This window comes from Apiospora phragmitis (genome assembly GCF_038363925.1).
Source record: "Apiospora phragmitis strain CBS 135458 chromosome Unknown utg000002l:1.0-5516284.0:1.0-5523493.0, whole genome shotgun sequence".
In the NCBI taxonomy this organism is placed as follows: domain Eukaryota; kingdom Fungi; phylum Ascomycota; class Sordariomycetes; order Amphisphaeriales; family Apiosporaceae; genus Apiospora; species Apiospora phragmitis.
Window position 1 is genome coordinate 5,290,571 of NW_027117400.1, and position 23,089 is coordinate 5,313,659.

The window sequence follows — 23,089 nt, forward strand, 5'->3', positions numbered from 1 at the left end:
GCATGCACGCAAACCCCTCATCTCCAGGGGCTACGCGATGCGGGGGGACGGTCCGGGATGGAGGAGAGTACCATTCGGGCAAGTGATAAACCCCAAGGATCTTTAACGAGTACTACGGCGCCTCGACAGCCGTGAAGCGACATATGCTCGCTGTGCATGTATGTTGCTGCGCCCTCTGCATGCGTGCCTCATTTTCTGCACGGGTGATTGTGCAAAACAATGACCCGGGTCCCTTCCTGTGAGGAATCTGTCGTGTTTGCTTGAGCACACCATCCTACACGAAAGGTCCCCCAACTCTGGAAAGAAACCGAAAGAAAGGCCTACTTGCGTACTCAACCTAGCAAATCATAGCTCTCAGGTCGCATCTTTCGGATGCAGCCCTATGGAACATGCCGAGCCGTCGTGTTCCGCTAGAACGGCGGAAACGCACCGAGATTAGTTGCGACAAGTAAGGAGCTTCAAACCATCTTTCTTTCTTTCTTTCCTTCCTTCGTTTTTTCTTCTTCTTCTTCTTCTTCTTCTTATTATTAGTTTTGTGTTTCCCTCTCTGTTCCTAGAACTAATGATGTGACATATTTCATTTCCATCGCGCCCATTCCGATATTCTAATAAGCTTCTCAACAGATGCAAGTCCCGGAAACAGAAGTGCCACCGGCTGCTGTCGGACCTCGCCAGCCAGGATGGAGACGATAGCCGCGCGCCCTGCCGCTACTGCGAGACGCACGGGTTCCCCTGCGTGACGACACAGACGCGCAAGCGGCGCGTCCTCGCCAACGTGGAGGAGAGCCTTGAGGCGCGCGTGGGGCTGCTGGAGCGGCTGGTCCAGGGCCTGGTGCCCGGCGCCGACACGACGAGCGTCGAGGGCCTGCACGCGCTGGGGGCATCGCTGGGAATTCCTGCCATTCCGGAGCAGCAGCAGCAACCTAATACTTACTATGGCAGCAGCAGCAGCCTCACGCCCGCGGGAGGAGCTGCTTCTTCGTCTTCGATTCAGGTGGAGAATAATGACGACAGCAGCGGCGGAAGAAGAAGAAGAAGCAGTAACAATCCCGCGCAGGTCGTTGTTGCCGCACATGATGACGATGAAGAGAAGGTGGAGGAACAACAACAGCAGATGCCCGTCCTGCGCGACCAGCAGGGCCAGATGCAGTACATCGGCCCCGCCAGCAGCTACATCTTCCAGATCCGCATGCGGGCCATGCTCGCCGGTCGGAACTCGCACGGCCAGAGCCAGGGGCAATTCTTCCTCTTCGCCAACCACGCGGTAGCCGACAAGGCTTGGGTGGGCAAAGTGGCCGATCTCGGGCGCGAGATGAGCATCGACCACCGCACTCCTCCACCTGCTCCTCCTCATCCTCATGAGGCCGTGGAATCCCCGGCTTCGGATGGTAGCGAGAGTGATGATGATAATAACAGCGAAGAGCAAGACGATGGTGAGGACGAAAGAGCTACGCATACTTCGGAGGACAGTCTATTGTCCGGGACCATCCCGGATCGGCTCGTCGACGCCTTTTTCGAGCGCATCCACCCTGACTTTCCCGTGCTGTCCGAGGAATGCTTCCGGCGAAAGTACGAGCGCTTTCGTCGTCATCAGGAACAGAAACAACCTTCGCATATGGCCGAAAGCAGCAACAGCAGCGTAGATGTCGACGCATCGTGGGTCTGCAGTTTCCTGTGCGTGCTCCTCCTCGCGCGGCGGACGGTCCTTCCCGGCGACGACGTCTTGTCCACTGCTCGTGGCCAAAACGCCGAAGACCGATGGTGGCGCAAGGTGCACACCCTCTTGCCCAGCGTGGTGTTCACTTCGAGTATCGCGGCGGTGCAGGCCTTGCTCCTCGCCGCGCTGCATCTGAACAACACCAACAACAAGGACTCCTGCTGGACCCTGACGGGGGCCGCGGTGCGCATCTCCATCGCCATCGGCCTCCACCGCGATGCCAAGGTGCAAGAGCAATTTGGCACCACCAACCCGGAAGCAGCAGCAACAGGAGCCCAAAATCCCATGCTTCTGCTGAGGAAACGCCTCTGGTGGACTTTATACGAATTCGAGTTGATGCAGGCCGCGTCGCTCGACCGGCCGAGCGCTATTTGCGACGCCTCGTGCAATACCAGCGCGGCCATCCAGTCGTCCCTTGCGACCCCGGGAGCGGACGCGACGATGGAACACTCGACGCACCTGCTGAGAATGCTCTCGCAGGCCTGTCGAGTCGTAAGGACCATGAACAATAGTAGCAGCTCCACTGGCGGGGCCGAAGATGTCTACAACTCCAACGGGCCGCTTTCCCGGGCGGCCAGCCTGATCCGCGACCTGCGGAGGTGGAGGGATAACCTCCCGCACGAACTATCCCAGCAAGCCGCCACGGCCGCCATGGAAAACAACAACAACATCCACGGACAAGAAGCAGCAGCAGCAGGCTCTAATGAATCGACGATGACGCCGCGGTTGAAAAGGTCGCTTCTCCTGATGCACGTGCAATACCACCACATCCTCTGCGTCATCACGCGCAACCCCATGCTCACCTCAGCCAGCCACCTATTCGACGGCAGCAGCAACAACATTAACGATTCCAATCATAACCACGAGGGTACCCCCAGACGACGACACCACCCCAACAGCAACCTGGGCGTCCCCGAAGGCGGCGGCGGCTGCAACGCCTTCCTCACCGACGTCTGCATCGATGCGGCCCAGGCGTCGGCCCGCCTGCTGCTCCGGCTCGACGCCGACGGCCTCTTCGACCAGGTCACCGGGTGGGACTTCTACTTCCTGTACCAGGCCGCGCAGGTGCTGGTCCTGGGCGTCATGTACGACGCGAAGCGCGGCGGGAACCGTGTGATCCAGTCTTTCCATGCTGCTGGTGGGGGTGGAGGTGGTGGCGATAGGGACAGCCGATTGGATACGTCGCGGGCGCTGCTGCACAGCTGCGCCGAGCTCGCTGCCCGTGTCGCGCAAATTCCGCTCGTGCCCGGGACGAACCACCGGTTCGCCGTCGTGGTGGGCGAGCTGGTCGGTCTGGTGGACGAATTCATACGGAGCCCTGCTGTAGAAGGCCCTGCCGCTGTTACTGGTCCGCCCGCCACTTCTTCATGTTTTCCGATGCCCGAGAACGGTAGTAGCCGCCACCAACCACAGGCACCGTACCACCCCAATATCATCGATGACTCCAATACGAACAGCAACCAGACCTCCCAGATGGAAATCGACGCCGCGGCAACATTCGAAAGCAATGGACTGCACCACGAGGGAGGTGGTGAGGGTAGTGACTTGGTCATGGCGGAGACGCCCTCAGACATCCAGTTCCCCGCCGACATGGCGGCGCACTTTGGGTTCCCGGACGGCTCCTGGACGTACCGAGAGGGGCAGTGGAACGATTTTGGCGGCATGATACTTGGGGGCGGCTTCGGCCCTTGAACGGAAGCTGATCAGATCCCAGTTACATACCGAGCGGGACCTGGTCGGGGAAATATCGATACCCCTTTACTCCTAGCCAACACAGGCGGGGGAATAGCAAGTCACGACGATGGAATAGATGCTTATTACATGACAGGGTATAAAAGTATCGAGTGCGCATAGTGAATATGCGAGATATTATTACATAGTCATCCTCGATCTGCCAGTCTTCCGGCCACTGCTATTGCACATAACTAAAATAAAACAAAAGGCACAAAAAGAAGGGTTATGGTCATAGTTTTAAATTTTTATTTATTCCTAAGTATCCTACTAATGATGAGCTCCATTATGACCCAAAAGACAGGAGTCTACATTTCAGTATCCCGTTAATTTTCTCCCCAGAAACCGTCGTTATCTGTATCATCCAACAAGGTATAATGAGAATAGGCTTGGGCGTTTCGGACATCAGAAGGATATGATTCTTGATCGTAATCATTATCCCTACTAGTATACCCACCACTACCCTCGCCACTTTCGTGGGCAAGCTCGCCGCTACCATCAACTGGGGCAGCAGACGTCGTCGCGCGCGAGAACAGGTACGCGCCCCCGATCACGACGGCGAGGAACATGACATAGAAGGACGCCACGGCGAGGGTGGTGGAAAGAGGCGCCATTACTGCTCAAGGCTATCTTTGTTTGGGGCGGGGTGTTGTCTCTTGAAGATGTAGTGTATCCTGGAAATATGTTCCGCGATAACTTCCCTTGCTTGGTCTTGGTTCCGTTGGGATCCCTCGATTTCTCGTTGAGACAATGACCGAGATGCATAAAATTGTGGCAGAAAGCCTTGTATTTAACCAAATAAAGAAAATTGTAGACATGGGCATTGTGCGTGAAAGCAGTTCTTTGTTCTCCTGTGAAGTGGCTGTTTAATAACATTATACATCATTTCAGCTCGTTGCTTATTTCGCTAGGTCAACGACTATGTTCTAAGCCTGACTGCTATGGCGTAATTATCTTCGAAAGGTGAAGGAGTACGGTGTGTAGCCATATTATTCTATATACCAGCAAGCAACCTTGATGGAATTAATACTGATTATGAGTACGTCAAGACGACTTCCACATAGACATTGTTGTCCAAGAGTAAGAGTCATCTGTGGTGACGAAGTTCTACTATGTTCACTTAGTCATGCAGCAAGACAGGTATAGTATAGCACTGCTCATGATCCAATCATACCTCATTCAGCCAAGCTTAAGCAGATCTCATCATGCTTGTGTAGGCTCCTGTTTAGCCTCGCCTTCAACCCCCTTCATCTCCGTAGTAGTCCGACTCTCTTCCACATCCACCCTATTCAACACCGCCACACCCTCGACATGCCCCGTCTGCGGGAAGAAATCGAATCCAATCAGACTCTCGATATCATACCGCACCTTCTTTCCCGTGCCGCCCTCGACGGCTTCTTGCTCGCCTCCTGCCTTGTCCGCCTCGCCCGTCTCGCCCCGGACCAGCAGCCCCACGTCGCGCGCCTGGGTGTGCACGTTGCAGCTGACATACACAACACGCTTAGGCCCAAACCGGAGCAGCTGCCGGATAAAATTGGCGTCGCAGCCCTTGCGCGGCGGGTCGAGCATGACGACGGTCTCGTCGGGTGGGTAGTCGCCCAGGCTGCCGAAGAGCTCGTTGGCGTCGGCCGCGATGAACTTGGCCTGCGAAGGCGGCAGGTTGTTGGCGCTCGCGTTCTTGCGCGCGTACTCGATCGACTGCTCCGCGATGTCGATGCCGACGCTCTGCTGGAATTGCGACGACAGCGTGATGGTGAAGAGGCCCGAGCCCGAGTAGGCGTCGACCAGGTACTTGATGGGTGGACTATTAGAGTCAGACTTGGGGAGGATGTGCTGGCGGATGTAGTCGGTAAAGGGGGGCAGGATGGAGTTATTGTTCTGGAAGAAGGAGCCGGCGGGGTTGTGGAAGACAAAGTCGTCGATGTACTCGGTGGACATGCCCTTGTTGTCCGTCACGCACGTCTTGTAGTCCGTATGCCGATCCGACTCGACCACGACGGCATCCGACGGCACGGGGGGCTCGGGGGCCGGGGCGTCCTTCCGTACGCGCTGGGTGCTTTCTCGGAGAAGAATGGTGGAGCCGCGCGTGTACTTGTTGAACTCGGTCTCCATCCTTTCGCGCTCCTTCTTCATACCCACCCGCACCGCGTCGGTGCCGATGGGGCAGTCCTCGATATCGATGGTTTTCCGCGACCCCTTGGGCATGTAGCCGATGGGCGGCCGGCTGGTGAAGGGGTTCTTGCCGCGGGACCAGCCGGACGGGCCGTCAAAGTGGGGCGTCAGCTTGGTCCGGTAGCCGTACTGGAGCGGGCTGCCGATGGTGTCCTGGATGGTGGGGACGAGCTCGGGGGGCAGCTCGGAGAAGTTGCGGTAGGCCTTCTCGACGATGCGGCGCTTGAGGCGCAGCTGCTCGGCGTAGTCGAGCATCTGGAACTGGCAGCCGGAGCAGGTGGTGAAGTACTTGCAGTTGATCCGCGAGTCGTCGCGCAGGGGCGAGGGCTTCACGATGGAGATGAAGTCGGCGATGGTGTAGCCCTCCTGCATGTGCCGGTACGCCTTCACCTTGACGGTGTCGCCGGGCACGGCGAAGGGGACGACGTAGACCTGCTTGGAACCCTTGAGCTGGGCCAGACCGTCACCAGTGGAGGAGAGCTCGACCACTTCCACGTCTATATGGCTTCCCTGCTCGGGCAGGCTTTCTTCTGCGGCAGGACCAGCATCGTCGCCCTCGGTTGCATTTTGCGACTCCAGCAAGGCCTTGATGTCCAGGGCCAGTATGTCTTCGTGGGACCCCGACTTCATGTCGCGTTCCCGCTTGCGCATCTTCTTTTTGTAGTGCTTATTCTGACCGCCACCATTCTGCTTGAAGGGCCGCTTGCCCTGCTGATGGGGCCCGGAACTAGCACCAGCACCAGCACCAGCAGCGGCACTTTGGTTCACCTGTGGCGGAGGTGCCGAGGTGACGGGCGGTGCCGCCGCAACAGAAAGGAGACGACATGTCCCCAATTCTTGCCGAGACTGAGAACGACCGAGTTGGGGAAGAAGTGGCGAGAATTGACCGGCTCCCCAGGAAAAGACGCGATAGACCTGGGTGGGAGATTCGCATTGGTTTTTTGTTTACCAACTTGTTATCCAGATTTGATTCCTCAAGTCAAGTCAAGTCAAGTCACTTTCACTTTTCAGCGAGTGGGGACTGAATTGAAGCGACGGTCAAATAAAATAAAATGCTTGCAATGTAGGCTCGGTCATTGGCCGGGTCCCTGCATAAGCGGGTTGCACCTAATCTAGTGGGGGGCCGAACTTCTGGGGCTTATCTTATCTTTGTTCAGTAGGTAAGTACCTCGGGTTAGGTACTTGCTAGGAGTGGACGCTATTTGTCATCCGCTCTCATCGGGACCTGGTCGAGGTTGAGGTCTATCTCCCAATATAAGCACAGAGAGTTCGGAGTCTGGGTATAAGATAAGAATTTTCTGTTTCTCTTTATTGTTGCGTTTTGGTGGTGAAATCAAGAACCCGTGTTCTGATCATCAACGGTGTCTTGTCTATAAGGGGTTTCAAGATGGGTAAGTACATCATACCTACTTCGGTAACACATTGAGCAACCTACAGGCAACTAACAGACTGCCAGTGCTCCTCAAGTCCATCCCCGGAAGCCTCATCGCTCTCCTGGTATCTACTACTTCCTCCCCAGCAGCCGCTTACATAACGTTACCAATTCAACCGCCAAGCTACCGGACGAACCAGGCCGTGTTCCCCCATCCCCACCCGCTCTCATCCTCATCCTCGTCTTCCGACGAGAGCAGCAGCAGCAGTAGCAGTAGCAGTAGCACCAAGGGCGCCGTCGCCACCGAGTCCAAGACCTGCAGCCAGATCGGCATCGACCTGCTCGCCCGCGGCGGCAACGCCGTCGACGCCTGGGTCGGCGCCCAGCTCTGCGTCGGCGTCATCGGTATGCACCACTCGGGCCTCGGCGGCGGCGGCTTCGCCCTCGTGCGCGACGCCCACGGTAACTACACCGTCATCGACTACCGCGAGGCCGCGCCCGCCGCCGCCTACGAGGGCATGTTCAAGCACAACGTCCGGGCTAGCGTCTTCGGCGGCCTGGCCGCGGCGGTGCCGGGCGAGCTGCGCGGGCTCGAGGCGGCGCACGAGAAGTTCGGTGCCCTGCCCTGGCACGCCGTCGTGAAGCCGGCCGCCGACGTCGCGCGCGAAGGGTTCGAGGTCACCGAGGACATGGTGCGCTACATGGCCTACGGCGTGCAGGCCGCGGGCTGGAACTTCCTAGTCGACGACCCGAGCTGGGCGCGCGACTTCGCGCCCAGCGGCAGCCTCGTCCAGCTGGGCGAGACCATGACGCGCCGCCGCTACGCCGCCACCCTCGACGCCGTGGCCGCGGGCGGCGCCGACGTCTTCTACGAGGGCGCCCTGGCGAATGCGACCATCGCCGCCCTCCAGGCCGCCAACGGCACCATGACGCTCGACGACATGCGCGACTACCGCGCCCTGCTGCGCGAGCCCATCAACATCACGTACGGCGACGACTTCCGGCTCTTCTCGACGGGCGCGCCGTCGAGCGGGGCCGTGTGCCTCGGGACGCTGAAGACGATGGAGGGGTATCACTCGTACGCTGAGGAAGACGCCAACCTGACGATGCACCGGTTCGACGAGGCCATGCGTTTCGGTTACGCCGCGCACCAGCAGCTCGGCGACCCGGACTTCCTAGGCGACGGCCTAGCCCGGCTGGAGAAGCGCATGCTCTCCGATGCCGGCGCCGCCTTGACCCGGGCCAAGATCCTCGACAACGCGACCCAACCGGTCGAAGCCTACTTCCCCACCGACGAAGCCAACGGCAACAAACCCAGCACCCCGGTCTACGCCCGCGCCTCGCACGGCACCTCGCACATCGTGACGGCCGACGCGTCCGGCATGGCCGTCTCGTCGACGACGACGGTCAACCTGCTGTTCGGCAACCTGGTCATGGTCCCCGCCACGGGCGTCATCCTCAACAACGAGATGAACGACTTCAGCATCCCGGGCGTGTCCAACGAGTTCGGCTACGCGCCCTCGCCCGCCAACTTCGTGCGGCCCGGCAAGCGGCCCCTGAGCTCCATCAACCCCGTCATCATCGAGGAGCAGTCCGCCAACTCGACCGCCGCTCGCCTGTTCGCCGTCCTCGGCGCCGCGGGCGGGAGCCGCATCCCGAGCTCGACGATGCAAGTCGCCTGGCGCCTGCTCGAGAGCCGTCGTGGGAAGAAGAAGAACCCCACAACAACAGAAATAACTATGCTCGATGCCATCCGCGAGCCCCGCTTCCACGACCAGCTGATGCCCAACACGGCGACGTTCGAGTACAGCTTCGACAACGCCACCGTCGCGAGCCTGGCCGCCAGGGGCCACAACGTCAGCTGGGTCCGCGAGGGCTACAGCGCCGTCCAGGGCATCCGGGTCCTGCCCGGGGACGACGAGGAGGGAGATGATGGAAGCAGCACTATTGCTGGGTTCGAGGCCGTGGGGGAGACCAGGCAGAAGAACAGCGGCGGGCTGAGTTCGTGAGCGAGAAGAAGAAGAACGTTACTTGCTTGCTTTTTAGAGTTGCGGTATATATATCAGATCAGCACAAGTGGATTTTGTTCTTTGAGAAACCGTTAGAGAAATAGACACTGATTCAGAAATCACTTTACAGGATGACCGTATAAGATTGCGTAAGTGGAGTTTTCAACTATTTGCCTGAATCTTAAGGTGCAATTACACTTGAAAGCTCCCGAGGCATCCCTGCCATAATTGATCTTGGATGCCTTCAGCTTATACTTCACACCATTCAAACTAACACCCACTTGAAGAGATTGTCATGAAACACTTTGCAAGGTAACCAGTCATGTCAGAATGAGTAATCAATCATAAGCTATTTCTTCTTCGCCTCCAAAGCTGAAGACAATATCGATTCGCAGGCAAATTGCTTGACTTCCTATAAACAAATCAATCGACTTCCTCCACGATCCGAGCCGACCCCCCGTCCTCCACCAAAATCTTGAGCGCCGACACCGTGACCTCGACGACCTCGGCCCGCCGGCTCTTCTTGGCACACTCCTTCAGAATCTCGAACCCGTTCGCCAGCTGCACCTTGGCGCGCGCCTCCTTGCCCGTCTCGCCCTCGCAGGACAGGAGGTTGTATAGCACGAACACGCCCCGGTGCCGCAGATCCTCCGTCTCGTCAGCGCAAAGCCCCAGCAGCATATCCACGCCGCGCTCGCGGTTCAGGATGCCCTTGATGACCGGTTCGTACGCCGTGAGCGATGCTAACGCGCCGCCGGCCGCACTGCGCGTGCCCTCGTCTTCGGCATCGGCGAGGGCGAGGAGGATGTGCAGTCGGTTCTTGGCCCTGGGGTTGTCGGCGCCGTACAGCTCGACACCCTCGTAGCATTGGACGAGGTTGCAGACCAGTTCCACCGCGGCTTTGGTCACTTTGCTGTTCGAGCTCAAAATCTGTTCCTCGATGGGTTCCCAGGCGGTGCGGATAATGGTAACGCGCGTGTCGTCATCGGTCGACGCTAGGTTCGTCAGGGCCATCAAACTCTCAAAGGTGGGAAGAAGGTCGCGTCGTTCTGCTGCCGGGTCTGGTTTGATGATGGAGGCCAGAGGACGGATTGCTGAGCTTTGTGGTCTTGATCGACTGCCACCAAATACCAGCGCGGGGTTTGTGCTGATCAGAATCCTGGCCAAGGCCTGCGCAGCCGTCCGCTTTGCTGAATTTTCGGTTGTGTGCAAGGCAGACCATGCCGCGATCAAGAGAACAACAGCACCCTGTTGGGCCAGCTGACCTCGAAGGGCGGCCGAGACAGAGAGGGCGTATATGATGCTGATGATGATAGCCAAAGAGGCGAGCGACCCATTCCTGCTGTGCGTAACAAGAACCGGCACGAGACCAACATCAAACACCGCTTTGCACCGCGCTGCGACATGCTCGTCGTTGTCCAGCTCATTAGGTTTCGCCAACTTCCCTCCAGCGTTGGCATACGCCTTCAACTGGTTCATTTTCTTCTCCTCCTCCGATAGCGCAGGCCGATACCTGGTAAGATTCTGAAAAATGCTGAGCGCTCCGTAAGTCGTGGTGGACTTGGGCGTCGCCTCGGCCAAAATTTTCACCAGGTTTTGCAGCAGCTGTTTGTCCTTGATAACCTCCTCTTTCACCGCCGGTTGAATCGTGGCATAGGCCAGGCCTTCTACGGCGTGGTTTTTCCCGTGGTCTGCATCGGTTAGTATCATGGTCGTGAACTTGGTGGCAAGGTCCTCGATGCTGGTCGTTGCTAGTGAGACCCTCGAGCCCTCCAATCCCTCCCCCGCAGGCTGTGCTGCCGAAGGTACCGCCTGAAGCCTCAGGTCAGCCAGCCCATCCTACGTTCATCCCCACTTCACTTCCAGTACAAGTGTTCGAACGCCGGGGGCGAAGCGAGGGGGAGCTTCAGAGTGCCTACCCTCAGTTTGGCCAGAATGACGGCCGCAAGGTTCTGAACCGCCTCCGAATGGCGCCGCATCGCGATGGATCCGTGGGTGCCCTCGACTTCGAAGTCGACCGAGTGGACGGCTGAAGACAACTCGCTCGGGTCCTGGTCAACCACTTCCTCCAGCCATTCCGTGCAGTACTTGATAATCGCCTCTCGGCAGTTTGCGTTCATGGACGCAGCATTCAGCATTTCCAGGCACGCCGTCTCGACCTTTCGGCTCTTCCACTTGCGTCGCATCAAGGGTCCCAGGCTCCCCAGAAAGCCCTCACTGAGGAACATCTCGGCCGTGATATCCGGCGCGATAGGAAAAACGGCAGCAGCCACACAAAAGGCGACGATGTAGTCGTCGTAAGTGCCGCGCTTCATACGGTCGAAGAAAAAGTGAGATAGGGCCTTGGACCCGTCATCTCCGGCCGCCTTCAGGTAGGCAGAAACGGTCAAGACGGCATGGCCACGAACTTGATCAGCCTGTCTCATGTCGAGATAGCTGAAGACACTGTCGATACAATCGTCGTCAAAGATTTTGCATATGGACTTGTGGGATTTGTCCTTTTGGCAAGCGGCGAAGTCATTGTTGAGAAGCTTGGTGAGGAGATCCAGAGCTTCGCAGGTGTCAACGTCTTCTTGACCACCCTGCATGAGGCGTGCGAGAAGTAGCTGAGCCTGGTCCAGATTGCTCAGTTTGGCCATTTCCTCCTTGTTGGAGGTGATGGCGATTTGGGCCTCCTCCATGGTGATGGACAGGGCAGTGCCTCTCAATAGCAGATTTGAGTCAAGTATGCAAGAATGGCCGGGTGGGAATGAGGACCGCGGACGGTATATTGTAGGTAGGGGTAGAATGAAGCGAAAAAGAATTAGATAGATCAACTGTATTCGTCAGTTGAAGAGATATTCGTCAATTATATGATCCCTCTGTTTTTCTGTAAGACGGCCTCGGGCACAGCAGTAGGATCAACTTCTGAGGTAAGCTTGAATCAAACTGGGTATGAGAGGAAGAGGCGAAGGTGGGAGGAAACAGATCGTCCAGGCTTGACGAGAAGAGAGCCCAAGGTCTAATAAGAAGCAGCGCCAAGATATCCGGGACACTTGGGCTTTTGCCGCTTGGCTGCCTTGGATGTGCGACAAGGGGAGCAGGCAGAGCAAAGTCAGAAGGGGATTGGCTTCATTCACCTGCAGGGCAAGCCAGCCGTGTATGAGCGGGTTTATTGTTTTATTGCCTTTCGCGGGGGGGTTGGCTGTGATACGCCTGATGCAGTCAGGGAGTTAGTATGGAAGAGGCAATAGTCGAGGTACGGGTACGACCAGAACGCAGGATGACTTGTTCACATGGCCCTTTCTGCTGGCGCCCTGGGCGAATCTAGGGCGGCACAGGGCCATGCAATGCTCACCATGCGTCGTGCAGCCTGTTCGGATGGTACGGAAAAGCAGCTCTCATACGCTGCTTCGAGCATGACGGAGGGGGATTGCGTGGGATGGGTGAGATTGGACGTGTACGTACGGTGTATGGCGGGGTGGTCACGATGCCGTAATGGGATGTGGCGTCAAGATCAAGATCAAGATCAAGCGAACAGAGGAAACAAAGTATAAAAGAGTCTGGACCGGGTCTGTACAACCCGCTCAAACGATTGAGGGCTCTTGTTCGGTTCGGTTCAGCCTTACGAGGAAATGTTTACAATGTTCGTCGGCGCCAGTCCCAATATCTGGTCAGGTGTGTTGGAGTACATGAGCTTTTGGTCGCGGGGAAAGCTCGTCTACCCTAGTCGAAGAGTCGAGACCAATTAGCTTCGATGCATCCTGCCCCGCCTCTCCCTAAAATCAAACCTGATGAAGGGAGCCATCAATCAATACATACGAACTTCAACTACATGCTCAGATAGATTGAAATCAGTCACGGAATAGAAAGCTGATGGGCGACTGCATCCACTGAAGCAAGGAGAAATACCAAAAGATCAATGCCATGTGCCAAGAACATCATGGCCCCCCTGAGTTGTGACAAGACCTGCTGTCTCAAACCTACGCTCCCGCATCTGAGTCCAACCTGTGGAATGTTGAAGCCCGATTCGCCTGTTATTTGAGTGCGAGATGCGCAAAGGGCTTGGTGCAACTGTTTGGCCGTTCTTTCTAACCAGACGTTTGTTTTCCTTTTGCGACACGGAGGCATGTAGTGACTTCATTTGGAGGCCTTGGCATGCCAGGCCGGAAATGCCAGCGAGGAAGCCTGACTGACTGACTGACTGCACTGCAACTCTGCAATGCCGGTTGGCTGTTTGGCCTGGAAGAAGTCGATGTGCTGTTTCTGTTGTTTCTGCCGGGGCCAAGCCACTAAAACAAAACCGTGGTCCACTAAAATGTTGAAGCTTCAGAACGTCCGGGCCTCCCTTGTCACTTGTTGCTTATCTCGCTAAGACCACTCAACTCGTCCTCTGTAGGATCTGATCTAGGATGAGCTTTCGGTGAAAGACGTCAGGCAACAAAGTATCACAGCCTATTCAGTTGTGGAAGTGTGTACTACGCGAAACCGAGATTTTAAGAAGCGACAGCAGCACAGCCGCAACAAGCAAGCTTGCGCAACCTCAGGCGGTTATGTCCTGTCTGGGCTTCTTGATGCGTCACTGAGTCCTTGCGCGCTGCGTACCTCCAGTGTGTGTGTCCTGATTCTTCTTCCCACGACATCTGCTTCTCTGCCTCCCAAGATGAACCGCATCGACGCCTCGGACCACTACGAGGTCACGGCCACGGGCCAGACGCCCTCGCTGCTCACCATCGTCCTCGACACCAACCCGCGCGCCTGGCAGGCCCTGAGCCCGACCCTGTCCATCTCCGCCGCCCTCGCCAACATCCTCGTTTTCGTCAACGCCCACCTCGCCTTCGGCAACGACAACCAGGTCGCCATCCTCGCCGCCCACAGCCACCGTGCCGTCTGGCTCTACCAAAGCCCCCGAGCAGCAACTCCTCCAAAAAGAAGAAGACTGGCCCAGGCGGCGATGGAGACGTGGAAATGACGGGTGTGAACGGGAGTGGGAATCACCACAAAGCCACAACCCTCGGGACCTCAGCCAACAAGTACCCCCAATTCGCCGCCATCGAGTCCTCCATCCTCTCCTCCCTGCAATCCCTCATCGCCGAAACCGACGCGAGCGCCATCCCCTACACGACCCTCGTCGCCGGCGCCCTCACGACGGCCCTCGCCTACATCAACAAAACAGCCCTGTCCTTCGCGCCCGCGAAGCCCTCATCGTCCGACCCCAACTCGACTGGGAACAGCAACACCGCCGGCAACGGCGGCGCCGCCGCCGTCGTAGCCGGCGCCCAACAAGCCCCGACCCTGCACGCCCGGATCCTCGTCCTCTCCGTCTCGGACTCGGAGCCGGCCCAGTACATCGCGACCATGAACGCCGTCTTCGCCGCCGCGCACGCGCGGATCCCCATCGACACTTTGTCCCTATCCCCGCACGCCTCGCCCACCTTCCTGCAGCAAGCCGCCTTCATCACGGGCGGCAGCTACGTCGCCGCGAGCCTGAACCCGCGCGGCCTGCTGACCTACCTCATGCTGGGCTTCCTGCCCGACGCCGAGGCCCGCGCCCACCTACTCCAAGCGACCCAGGATCGCGTCGACTTCCGTGCCGCCTGCTTCTGCCACCGCGCCGTCGTCGACACGGGCTTCGTCTGCAGCGTCTGCCTCTCCATCTTCTGCGAGGTCCCGCCCGGCGGCGCCGGCTGCCTGACCTGCGGCACCCAGCTCGCCCTCGGCAACTACGGCCAAAAGCCCGCCGTCGTGCTGCGGAAGAAGAAGAAGAAGAAGATCAACGGCGTCGGCGGCCGCGAGGAGACGGGCAGCGCCACCGGCACTCCGGTACCTTGAGGGCGGGCAAGGGGCAACACACATTGTATTGGATCATTTGCGTTGCAGGATACACACAGAGACTAAGCAGGCATAAGGATTGGGTTTCATCAGGTTCCGGCGTTTCAGGGAGAGAAAGCATTTCTAGGATTCAGCATGGCATTTTCATCATTTGCTGTTTAGCACTGCACTGGGATAAGAGAATAGAGGGAATAAGAAGAAGAATTCATGCTAGGAATACTGGTCTATGGTTTTTATCTAGTGAGGCCTCGATGCTGTGGACCGTGGCAGGTCCTTGCTCAACCATTAGGTGCAGTCTGAAGGCTCGATAAAAGGTCTCATCATCTGTCCTATCCAGTATTTGCCCTCTTAACCGACTGCCCAAGTACCAACCAGTGTCACCCGACAAGCCCTATAGGCAAACCTCGCAGCTGGAGATGCTTGGGCCATGGAAGATCATCCCGCATGAAATAGGTAAACGAACAACAAGAAGGGTGACAAAAATAAAATCTAGGGTATCAAGTTCAACGCCGAGAATGCGGAATGGAACAGTTTCGTCGTAGAAGGATCGGTGAGGAAGTCAAGACTAATCAGGACTTCGCGGGCAGAGTAGAGGTGTTCCTTGCATGCAACCTGAGCAAAGTCCACTTCTGCAAGACAGAAAAGAAATATGACAAACTCCATCAATCTACCGAAATCTTCCTTCCTCCTTGAGCGACCCTAGAGCTACCTTCGGGAAGTCGGCTCATGACGCAGTATGGTTCGCGGTCACGACTGCTCATACTCGCCAGAGCAAAGCTGTCGGTGTTGTGCGCAAAGTACAGGTAGTAGCCCTTGGGGGCTTTCTTGACGGACATGACCCCGATGGCACCGGCGCTAGTCGAGTATTTGACGCCGGGGTGCTGTTGGAAGTCATTAACTACGAACCCCTGGAGAATGGCACTCTCATCGTCTTCCGGGACATCGACCCCACTAGGCCCTCGTCTGGTTCCGTGATAGAGTCGTTCAGCACATTTTTGGGCTGCCATGGTCGTGGCCATGTGCTCGCCGGTGCCGCTGGTCACAGAAGCCACCGTGATGCCGTCCGGGTCGTCCTCGCTGACGGGAACAATAGCGGTGCCGATGCCGACAAGGGCGGCTGGGCCGACACGGCCTCGGAACTTCATGCCAATGCCACCAGAAGAAGAGGCAGCGGCCATGAATCCATTTTGATCAATAGCTATGGCTCCGACCGTGTCGGTAATGTGGTCATCTTGGAGTGCAGCATCGACGTTATTGGAAGGCTCGGCGGGTTGGTCTTGGTCCGTCGCCCTTGTACCTCCAAGTAGGGAGAATGTTGACTGACGCAGTGGAGAGTTGCAGCCATCGTCGACGTCCATTCTGTCGTCATACTGGCCATCGGAATTTTCTGAAGTATTGCTATCATGGGTTATGAACCGCGGTCGCTTGTTGACAGACACATCCACGGCTGACTGGCTGGGAAGCACGAGTTTCGGCGCTGCTGTGGAACCAAGGAGATGGAGATTCAGGACACCGCGTTCCTTTGGCAAGTGTCGAGAAGAGCTGGGTAGAGGAGATTGGGGGTTCGAGGCGCTTTTAGGAGAGGGCGAGTTTCCATTCTCCGAAGGCGTGCTAGGCTGACCCGGAGAGTCCGGTTGCCCCTCGTTCCACATTCCTGTCATGATGGCATTGGTGTGGTCGCGCAGGTCCTTCTTGTTGTTGCGGGCACTGATCTGCTCGGAGGGGGCTTCTCGCCCAGCTTGGCCCGCTTAAGATCCTCCCTCCAACGGCTGTAGCGATCCAGAGCATTGCGCGATATGAGGAGCTCGTTGGGCACAATAGGCATTTTCTTCTCCCAGGCAAAGTCCTTGGCGCCATTGCCGACCAGAAGATTGGGAGGAACTCGTCGCAGAGAGAGGGGCTCGTTGCTGCTGTCGAGTATCAGCTTGGCCAGGCTCACTGGGTTCTTGATATCTGGGAGATGCGTCTGTCAGCTTGATGCAACAATGCGAGTCGAAAATTTATTTCTTACTGGGGACAGCACCGCAAGCGCCGCTGCGGCCGTAGTGGTCAACAACAGTAGCATCACACTCGACCGTTCCATCTATGGACAGATTGCTGCCATAGCCTGCGTTGGTAATCTCCTTGTCCTCGAGGATTCTGATGGCTGCTTCAACCGCATCGGTAGCCGAAAGGCCACTCTTGAGAGCGATCATGCCGGTACGCGCAGCACTGGGGTTGTCAGTATAAGCTTGATCCGTCACGTTGGGGTAGTAATCGCCACTCACTCGCTACAAGCTTGTAGATGCATGCGTTCATTGGCAGTACTGTGGTAGCCAGCCCCAGCGTGGATGAAGATGGCGGAAACAGGCGGCTTCCAGCGTCTACCTTTGCGATCTGCTCCACCGTCCAGCCAGGCTGCCAATGCTGGATCTGAGACGGGCGTAGCATTGTGCCATGCAGGTACTTCAGTGCCTTCTTGGAAGATGTCGGTCTTAAATTCATCGTTAGGATCTAAGTCAAACTCCCCGTCATAGCTCATGGTGGAAGGACTACTAACCCGTTGCGAGCGAGTTGGCTGAGAATATTCAGGTTTGTCTTGCCCGAGCTTTCTCTTGCCGGAGTGGTAGGAATGGTTGTTCATTTGCCCACCTTCCTGTGGAAGGTGTCGCTTGCTGTCTTGGTCAGACATGGAGATGATTGCCCGTGTTGGCCTTGCTGTTTGCAAACCCGCTTTGTGTGGTCAAGAGATGGGGAAACCCAGGAGTTGTATTGTGTTTCGGGGTCTCAGGGATTTCCTTTGCATCTGTTGGCGGCGTGGAGTACACGACTGGTCAAGCAATATGGTCGTTCCACTTGGGACTAGGTTATTGCATGTCAGAAGTGTATCGTCTTGGAATGGTACCCAGCATGTGTAGGTGCAGAAGTTGAGGATTTGTGCCTGTTTGTGGGGATCGGCGTGGTGGGTCGCCAACCGAGACGACGACGAGGAGGTTGAAGAGAAGGTGGTAGCTGGGAAGTTCCAGATCTTGGAGGAATAACTGTACTGGAGCGGTGGACGAGAGCCTACTGTAGCAGAGCTTCCTTGGTCTTGCTCGGCACTTGGTCGAGGGGTTGATGACGGAGTCGACGATAGTACCAGAGCTGCTGGTAACAATAACCCAAAAGCCTGGGACTCGAGCCTTGGGTCAGAGGTTGTTAATGGGTCCCCGGCGGTATAGTGTTGGATCGGGAGCCGGAAAAGAGCTGGACCAGGTCGCCCCTTTCGTCGTAGATGGACAACAAAGACCGGAACTTCAGGATATCGTCGCCCATTCACTCAACAGAAGAAGAGAAGTGAGTTGAATTTGGAGATGACGGTGCAAGCCATGCACTGGCAAAGATGAGACCTCTATAATAATGCTGTGTAAAGGCCTTGATGACTAGAAATGCTGCGGCGGAGAGTGCCCAATGGGTATAACGATATGGGCCAACTCCGGGATGGAGTTGATGATGGAGGAAGAACAGAGGTTGACAGAGATTCAGGACCAAATGGGATGACCTCAGTGCTCAGCCTCGGCTGGATGAATCAGAGTCAAGTCAGTCGGGTGTGGCTTCCTTCCTTCCTTTACCTGGTTTTACTTGGTGTTTCTGCGGTGGACGTTGAATGTAGTGCCTTCCTTGGAGGTTTCTACAAGACTCTCGACGCCATCATTATGCCCAGCACTGTTTCACCATATACCCATCTATCTAGCAGACAAAGGGCGTTACTACTTGCAATCTTCTTCATGAAAGTTTCGGATTCTAACATGTCGCCATAGCTCAAGTGCGCAAACTCACAGGTGATGATATATGATCGAAAGCTAAGCTGTTGTTGCCTGCTTGCATCCCATTGAGCTTCGTCGTCAGGATGCACAGCAATTGACCTCTTAGCTAAGCTCAGTAATCTTGGTGGGGCAAAGCATTGATCCCAGCTCTTTGGGCAGCTCACCTGCCACTGTCAGTGGGTGCAGAGCTCTCAGGCTCTGGCTGGAGAAATGAACCCCACCAAAGTACCAGCCACACATTTACAGTGGTCTCTGCCTAGCACCGCACCGCCACAACCCCCTACATCACAGCCCGAACGACAAGCTGCCGCTACTCCCTGCAACTCTTGGTGATAGGCAACGTAATTATTCCCAGTGTTGGGAGAGCACCACGACACCCGCTTCCCAACTACCCCCCGAAAAGTCGACCACCTCGCCGCGCCCAACACCTCCAAACACTCTCCAATTGCCTTTCAATCAGCGGGTGCTGTATCCTCCTCCAAAATGGCGAACCAAACGCCGGCCGTTGTCATGGACAAGTACGTTCGCCCTTCACCTCCCAACCCCGCAATCCCGACAGCGACGGCCAAGCTGGAATCCCGTGTATTTGCTGACTTGATTTTCGAACCATAGCGGTACGGGCTTTTCGAAGCTTGGTACGATTTTCTCCCATCCGACCACCACTCCCTTGCGCATGTCCCTCTTACTTACCTTGCGCCCTGGGCGTCTCTAGGTTTCGCCGGTAACGACTCTCCCTCCTTCGTCTTCCCGACCGCCATCGCAACGAAAGGTGCCGCAGGCGGTGGCGGCGGTACCGGCTCTGGTCGACCCGCCGTCGTGAACAAGCCCACTTTCTTGACGGGAGGCGCCGGCCCTGCTGGCCATCTGTCGGGCAAGCGAGGAACCGAGGATCTCGACTTCTTCATTGGCGACGAGGCCATCGCGGCTTCAGGAGGACCAGGTAAGAGCCAGGAGCCAGCTGCCAATTGAGAGCAGATACAAGAACAAGTGCTGAACCAAAACGCGCCCAGGATACGGATTACACTACCCCATCCGTCACGGTCAAATAGAAAACTGGGTATGGGCTCCTCGAGAATGAACGGGCTGGAACAGACAACTGATGCCGGGATAGGATCACATGGAGCGCTTTTGGTCAAACTCCATCTTCAAGTACCTGCGAGTCGAGCCTGAAGACCACTACTTCCTACTGACGGAGCCTGTAAGTTGAGCTCCCATTACCCCTTGGGGCAGTCCAATCAAACCTACAGATGCCCGATCGAGCAAAGGCACCCCTGAGGTACTGACAAGCCGCCCCACAGCCTCTGAACCCTCCCGAGAACCGAGAAAACACGGCCGAGATTTTCTTCGAGTCTTTCAACTGCGCCGGTCTCTACATTGCCGTCCAGGCCGTCCTTGCCCTTGCTGCCTCGTGGACGTCAGCAAAGGTGTCGGATCGCTCGCTCACCGGTACCGTCATCGATTCGGGTGATGGTGTCACCCACGTCATCCCCGTCGCCGAGGGTTATGTCATCGGCTCCTCGATAAAGTCCATTCCCATCGCCGGTCGAGACATCACCTACTTCGTCCAGTCCCTGCTCCGCGACCGAGGCGAGGCCGACAGCTCCCTGAAGACGGCACAGGAGATCAAGGAGGAGCACTGCTACGTCTGCCCCGACATCGTCAAGGAGTTCTCCCGGTACGACCGCGACCCGACCAAATTCGTCAAGCACCTCGTCAGACAGCCCGGTGGCCGCGAGGTGTCTGTCGATGTCGGTTACGAGCGTTTCTTGGCGCCCGAGATCTTTTTCAACCCCGAAATCTACTCGTCCGATTTCCTGACCCCTCTGCCCGTGGTCGTGGACGGTGTCATCCAGCAGAGTCCTATCGATGTGCGTCGGGGTCTCTACAAGAACATTGTGTTGTCCGGTGGTAGCACGCTCTACAAGGACTTCGGCCGCCGATTACAACGAGACATCAAGCACCTGGTCGATGCCCGAATCCGGGCCAGCGAGGTTCGCAGTGGTGGCGCGCGGAGTGGCGGTTTGGAAGTGCAGGTCATTACACACAAGCGTCAAAGACACGGTCCCTGGTTCGGAGGTAGCTTGCTGGGACAGACGCCCGAGTTCCGCTCGTACTGCCACACGAAGGCTGAGGTTTGTCGCCCCATCTTTTTTCCTTTTTCTGTTGTTGGGAGCCACTTGCTAACACATGCGCGATAGTACCAAGAATATGGACCGAGTATCGTCAGAAGATTTGCCTTGCTTGGAGGTCCGGGTGGCTCTTAGATTTCCCTTACTTTCACGGGCGAAAAGGTTTCTTAAAAACTTCATGTATAGGAGAAGCCAGTGGACAATACAACACCATGTTCAATTTACGACATTCAGCTGCCATGGGTGAGGCGAGTGTCGTACTTCGCCCTTTTTCTTTGTGCCTTTTGTGCCGATACGGACATTCACAGCCAAAAAGTTGCAAGGCATCATATGTGACGCCAAAGTACATTCTAGAATACTCCAAGGAATTAGATACTTGCTGCTCGTAGTGCAGCCGTTTTCAGAGTGTCGCGTATCTCAGCGATTTCCGAACCCCTATCTGCCCCTTGTTCTCGTCGTAGATCTGACAGCGCAGCCAGCCAGCCCGAACTGTTTCTTGGCCAAAGCCCGAATCCAGTCCGAATCAGGGCAGTTGCCCAAACGGGAAGAGGAGTATGCAAGCAAGGTAGGGCGGGTTCGCCTTTCCGGAAACCAACACAGTGCCGCAGCGTGTGAGAGAGTGGTAGGTAAATCAGTATATAAGTAAAGTATATTGCCGTTGGAGTCGCAGACTAGTGTACATATGTGCTCTGCTCCCTTTTTCCTACCATTGCTTCGATCCTTATTAAATCCGTCAAATTTGCTCCCTACCGCCCTCTCCAATCTCCATCTATATACTCGGCCAGTCTTACCTGGCTTTCCCCGACCCACGCATGATTCACTCAGATGTGGTCGTCGTCTGAGGCTCCGCGGTGATGGTGGTGGTACCGCAAGGGCCCGTAGGGCACATGATGACAGAGGTGGTAACGTCGTCACCGTCGTCATCTCTGCGGGCAACATCACCCTCCTCATCATACTCATCATCATCCAAATCCTCATCGTCGTCGTCGTCGTCGGGGGCAGTGGCAGAAGTGGCAGAAGTGGCAGAAGTGGCAGAAGTGGCAGCAGCAGCCGCAGCAGCAGCCACGGAGCGCGCCACTTCAGCCCGCGCGTCCCGCTTCCGCCTGGCGAAGACGGCGCGGGCGGCGTTCTTGTTGGGGCAGGTCCCGGCCGCCTGGATGGGCGCGCAGATGCCGTAGTCGCAGCACCAGTTCAGGCTGCACGAGGTGCCGCTCGGACACTGCCCGTTGGTGGTGCACTGCGTGAAGGTGGAGCAGTCCATGCCGTTCGGGAAGGCGTAGCAGGTCGCGGCGCCGCTGGTGTCGTCGAGGCAGGCGCAGTAGTTGGCGGAGTCGTCCGGGCATTGCGAGTCGCCGAAGTTCCCGCAGTTTTGCGGCGGCGAGCAGGGGGACAGGGGCGGGGGCGTGAACGTGATCGTGGTTGTCTGCGTGACGGTGGAGGTGCTCCCGGGGAGGGTCTTGGTCGTGGCCGTGATGGACCAGCCTGTCCCAAGTTAGCCCAATCATTCATCCACGTACCTCAAGAGGGGAGGGGGGGAGATGACATCTTTCTCTCTCTCCCTCCCCTTCTCCCTCTCTATATATACTCATATATAAGGAAAAATAGGAGCGGCGAGCAGTAGGTCTTACAGTTGCAAGCCGAGGAGTAATGGGGCGTGGCCCCAGCAAATGCCTCGGTGCAGAAGCTTGCGTAGTAGGGGACGCCGGTCGGGGCCGCTATTGGAGGTTGCATGATACGAAGCCCAGAAGATACGGGGGTGGGGGTGGTGGCGGCTACTCTCTTTCTTTGGGCATTGCCCGTTGCAGCCGTGATCGTTACGGTCATAGTCGTCGTCGTGGTCCTACGTCTCCTAGTTACATTTCACGCTGCCGGATATCAGGTATACGACCAACTTCTCGTTGCGGGGGATAAAGAGACACGGGGACGGGAGGTGAAGTAAAGAAGGTAATGCAAGATTGGGGGGTTGGACTTGGAAATGGGTCTGTTGTCTTACACTGGCGCAGGAGTATATGTCGTGAGCATGTATCTGGAGCAGTCGGCCATCCGAACGGATTGGCGTGGCATATCGGTATTGGTCCGGGTGCCCGTCACGGCTCGCGCGCAGTTGTCTGCGTAGCAGTAGTACGAGGTCGACGCGACCTGAACCCAGACCCCGGGGAAAGGCTTTCCGTCCTCATCCAAGGGGGGAGAGTCCGGATCTGCAGAGTTCGGGTCTGCGGCCATGACGGCCCCTGCCCCCGCGAGGATGGAGAGCGCTGACAAGTACCTCATCGTGACTGCTGCTGTCTGCGGCTGTCGTCTGTTTTCCTTTCAGGGTGATACTGGACGAGCTAACGAATGGCGTGGAGAATGAAAATGGTTAT

At 56.9% G+C, this 23,089-nt stretch overlaps 10 protein-coding genes across 10 annotated transcripts; 4 read left to right on the plus strand and 6 right to left on the minus strand.

Annotated features, from left to right (window-relative positions):
- Positions 1-389: 389 nt before the first annotated feature.
- On the plus strand, positions 390-3,409 carry PG994_002426 (uncharacterized protein; the record flags this gene model as incomplete). The annotated part of the gene is made up of 2 exons (XM_066853835.1): positions 390-448; positions 625-3,409. The coding sequence occupies 2 exons, from the start codon at positions 390-392 to the stop codon at positions 3,407-3,409; spliced, it is 2,844 nt and encodes a 947-aa protein (XP_066721976.1).
- Positions 3,410-3,774: 365 nt separating this feature from the next.
- Positions 3,775-4,062, minus strand: PG994_002427 (uncharacterized protein; the record flags this gene model as incomplete). The annotated part of the gene is made up of 1 exon (XM_066853836.1): positions 3,775-4,062. The coding sequence occupies one exon, from the start codon at positions 4,060-4,062 to the stop codon at positions 3,775-3,777; it is 288 nt and encodes a 95-aa protein (XP_066721977.1).
- Positions 4,063-4,651: 589 nt separating this feature from the next.
- PG994_002428 (S-adenosyl-L-methionine-dependent methyltransferase) lies at positions 4,652-6,271 on the minus strand (the record flags this gene model as incomplete). The annotated part of the gene is made up of 1 exon (XM_066853837.1): positions 4,652-6,271. One exon carries the CDS (start codon positions 6,269-6,271, stop codon positions 4,652-4,654), a length of 1,620 nt encoding a protein of 539 aa, XP_066721978.1.
- A 736-nt stretch (positions 6,272-7,007) lies between these two features.
- PG994_002429 (gamma-glutamyltranspeptidase) lies at positions 7,008-9,001 on the plus strand (the record flags this gene model as incomplete). Its single annotated transcript, XM_066853838.1, has 2 exons — positions 7,008-7,011; positions 7,077-9,001. The coding sequence occupies 2 exons, from the start codon at positions 7,008-7,010 to the stop codon at positions 8,999-9,001; spliced, it is 1,929 nt and encodes a 642-aa protein (XP_066721979.1).
- A 423-nt stretch (positions 9,002-9,424) lies between these two features.
- Positions 9,425-11,682, minus strand: PG994_002430 (RING finger protein B; the record flags this gene model as incomplete). The annotated part of the gene is made up of 2 exons (XM_066853839.1): positions 9,425-10,813; positions 10,921-11,682. The coding sequence occupies 2 exons, from the start codon at positions 11,680-11,682 to the stop codon at positions 9,425-9,427; spliced, it is 2,151 nt and encodes a 716-aa protein (XP_066721980.1).
- Positions 11,683-13,643: 1,961 nt separating this feature from the next.
- Positions 13,644-14,812, plus strand: PG994_002431 (uncharacterized protein; the record flags this gene model as incomplete). The annotated part of the gene is given in 2 exon segments (XM_066853840.1): positions 13,644-13,868; positions 13,886-14,812. 2 exon segments carry the CDS (start codon positions 13,644-13,646, stop codon positions 14,810-14,812), a joined length of 1,152 nt encoding a protein of 383 aa, XP_066721981.1.
- A 662-nt stretch (positions 14,813-15,474) lies between these two features.
- Positions 15,475-17,483, minus strand: PG994_002432 (asparaginase domain-containing protein; the record flags this gene model as incomplete). Its single annotated transcript, XM_066853841.1, has 4 exons — positions 15,475-16,452; positions 16,521-16,765; positions 16,824-17,023; positions 17,080-17,483. 4 exons carry the CDS (start codon positions 17,481-17,483, stop codon positions 15,475-15,477), a joined length of 1,827 nt encoding a protein of 608 aa, XP_066721982.1.
- A 1,597-nt stretch (positions 17,484-19,080) lies between these two features.
- On the plus strand, positions 19,081-20,861 carry PG994_002433 (Arp2/3 complex subunit- actin nucleation center; the record flags this gene model as incomplete). Its single annotated transcript, XM_066853842.1, has 7 exons — positions 19,081-19,115; positions 19,210-19,232; positions 19,310-19,537; positions 19,608-19,654; positions 19,709-19,795; positions 19,896-20,729; positions 20,796-20,861. 7 exons carry the CDS (start codon positions 19,081-19,083, stop codon positions 20,859-20,861), a joined length of 1,320 nt encoding a protein of 439 aa, XP_066721983.1.
- A 682-nt stretch (positions 20,862-21,543) lies between these two features.
- PG994_002434 (uncharacterized protein) lies at positions 21,544-22,457 on the minus strand (the record flags this gene model as incomplete). Its single annotated transcript, XM_066853843.1, has 2 exons — positions 21,544-22,208; positions 22,355-22,457. 2 exons carry the CDS (start codon positions 22,455-22,457, stop codon positions 21,544-21,546), a joined length of 768 nt encoding a protein of 255 aa, XP_066721984.1.
- Positions 22,458-22,715: 258 nt separating this feature from the next.
- On the minus strand, positions 22,716-22,997 carry PG994_002435 (uncharacterized protein; the record flags this gene model as incomplete). Its single annotated transcript, XM_066853844.1, has 1 exon — positions 22,716-22,997. One exon carries the CDS (start codon positions 22,995-22,997, stop codon positions 22,716-22,718), a length of 282 nt encoding a protein of 93 aa, XP_066721985.1.
- Positions 22,998-23,089: the final 92 nt, after the last annotated feature.